The sequence below is a fragment of the Rutidosis leptorrhynchoides genome, chromosome 2 (assembly GCF_046630445.1).
Source record: "Rutidosis leptorrhynchoides isolate AG116_Rl617_1_P2 chromosome 2, CSIRO_AGI_Rlap_v1, whole genome shotgun sequence".
Lineage (NCBI taxonomy): Eukaryota > Viridiplantae > Streptophyta > Magnoliopsida > Asterales > Asteraceae > Rutidosis > Rutidosis leptorrhynchoides.
In genome coordinates, this window is record NC_092334.1 from 188,733,175 (window position 1) to 188,735,004 (window position 1,830).

Genomic DNA, 1,830 nt, shown 5'->3' on the forward strand with positions numbered 1-1,830 from the left:
TACTTTCAGTAGAAGCAATTATAGGTGATACAGAGTTCCGTCCAAGGGTGATTGATTATGTCTAGAACCAAAAATTAAATTTTAGACGTGGTTTTATACAGATCACTTAGACATGTACGTCAATAATCAAAAGAATAAACCAACGAATTGCTTATTCTTTACACAAGTTCTAAAACAGATCGATTAAGTGATTTACAAACCAACGAGAATAAAAGAGAATTAAATTAAATACTATTATTTCAAGTACGTCGTTAATTTACAGACTACTCAATTAAAAAAAATTCGATAATTAAATTCTTTTATTTCAAGTGCATCGTTCATCACATTACATGTATAGAATTAAATCCGTGGCTGATCAATCCATTTGGTCAAAGTCGTAGTCGTTGCAAGAAGTTCCTCGAGCTAACAACGAATTGCTGAACCCGAAACTCTGATTCTTTAGATCGAAGAACAAGAAATTATTCTCCATCTGAAACGTCCCGATCACAATTGCATCTTTAGCTCGTAATCCACCATCGATAAATGCAAGACACGACACACCATTCCCAACATCCTTGATCAAGTTATTTCGCGAAAGACTCCAAATTCTTCCACTTTCAGTTACAAGATCGATATTCGGAACATACCCAATCGCGCTAGCTTTTGCACAATAACTAAAAGGTTTAACTGCATTAACTCTAGAATTGTTTTTGGAAGCCTCTGAAAAACTTGTGACTACAGATTTATAAATATCACTTCTAAGTATAGTGTAAGGCTCAATTGTGCTAAGTTTCACATAACTACCGTATAATGAATGTAGAGGAATTGGCATTTTGTTTATCGAAATTCCATTGATTTTGATAAAATATCCTAGAGATGTTGATGTTTTTCGAATCATGGGAGTGTACGAAAGAATGCGTCTAAGATCAAAATATAGATGAGACGAGAAAAAAAAAGGTCCATCGCCTAAAAATGACACTCCAGGTGACGATGCAGAGCTAGATAGACAAAGCGCGAATTTATCGGCCTGATCAGGATTATAAGTTTGGCGAGGAAAAGATGATGCAGACCATGAAAAAGATGCAACACCTCTAACATTACTAGGAAAGGATCGTAACAATGAGGACGGCGCACATGATAATACAAATTGTGTTCCAAAAGGTTGATTTGGACCTGGACTTAGATTACGTCCATTCGTTACGGGAATATTCACCAAATCGGTTGTTAGCTGTGATAGTTTGCATGTTTTCGAGATGGGATTTGAGGGTGTGACCGTGCATTTATTGCAACCATTTTTGGTTGTTATATTGAGAGAAGGACATGCAGGATTGATGTAATTACGAGCTTCTTTGCACTGAGTGGTGTCGCATTTTATAGGAAATCGACATCCTTCTTCAAGTCCACATGGTACTTGAGAGCGACGGATGATGCAATCTTTCCAAGTGAAAGGAGCATCGAGGTCGAGGAGATAGTACACTTCTTGGTCGGATTGTGGGACCCGGAACGACCAAGATACTTTATGAAGAGATGTATTGGCATCCTTTATAACCGGTATAACTGATGTATTAAAACGTGCGTCTTGAGATACGGCTGCACGATAGAATGATACGAAAACAAAGTAAAGTAATGTAAAGCGATGCATCGTGAGATCAAACAATGTAGGTACGTATATAACTAGCATTGGTCGAGCCGATAAGTGAAGCTCGACCAATTCAGTTTAGTGTTGTCGGTTATTATAAAAGTTATATAAAAGTTTTGATGGTAAAATTAGGTATATAACCATATATAGTTTTGGACGTAGAGTGAATAGTATGGAGTAGAGAGTTTAATGGTGATTTTGACTATAGGAAG

At 36.7% G+C, this 1,830-nt stretch overlaps 1 protein-coding gene across 1 annotated transcript; it reads right to left on the reverse strand.

Moving 5' to 3' along the window:
* Window positions 1-355: 355 nt before the first annotated feature.
* On the reverse strand, window positions 356-1,621 carry LOC139888482 (probable aspartic proteinase GIP2). Its single transcript, XM_071871489.1, has one exon. The coding sequence runs from the start codon at window positions 1,619-1,621 to the stop codon at window positions 356-358; it is 1,266 nt and encodes a 421-aa protein (XP_071727590.1).
* Window positions 1,622-1,830: the final 209 nt, after the last annotated feature.

Excerpts from the sequence above, each read along its gene's own strand:
- LOC139888482 (XM_071871489.1), bottom strand. The coding sequence starts at position 1,621 with ATGCATCGCTTTACATTACTTTACTTTGTTTTCGTATCATTCTATCGT.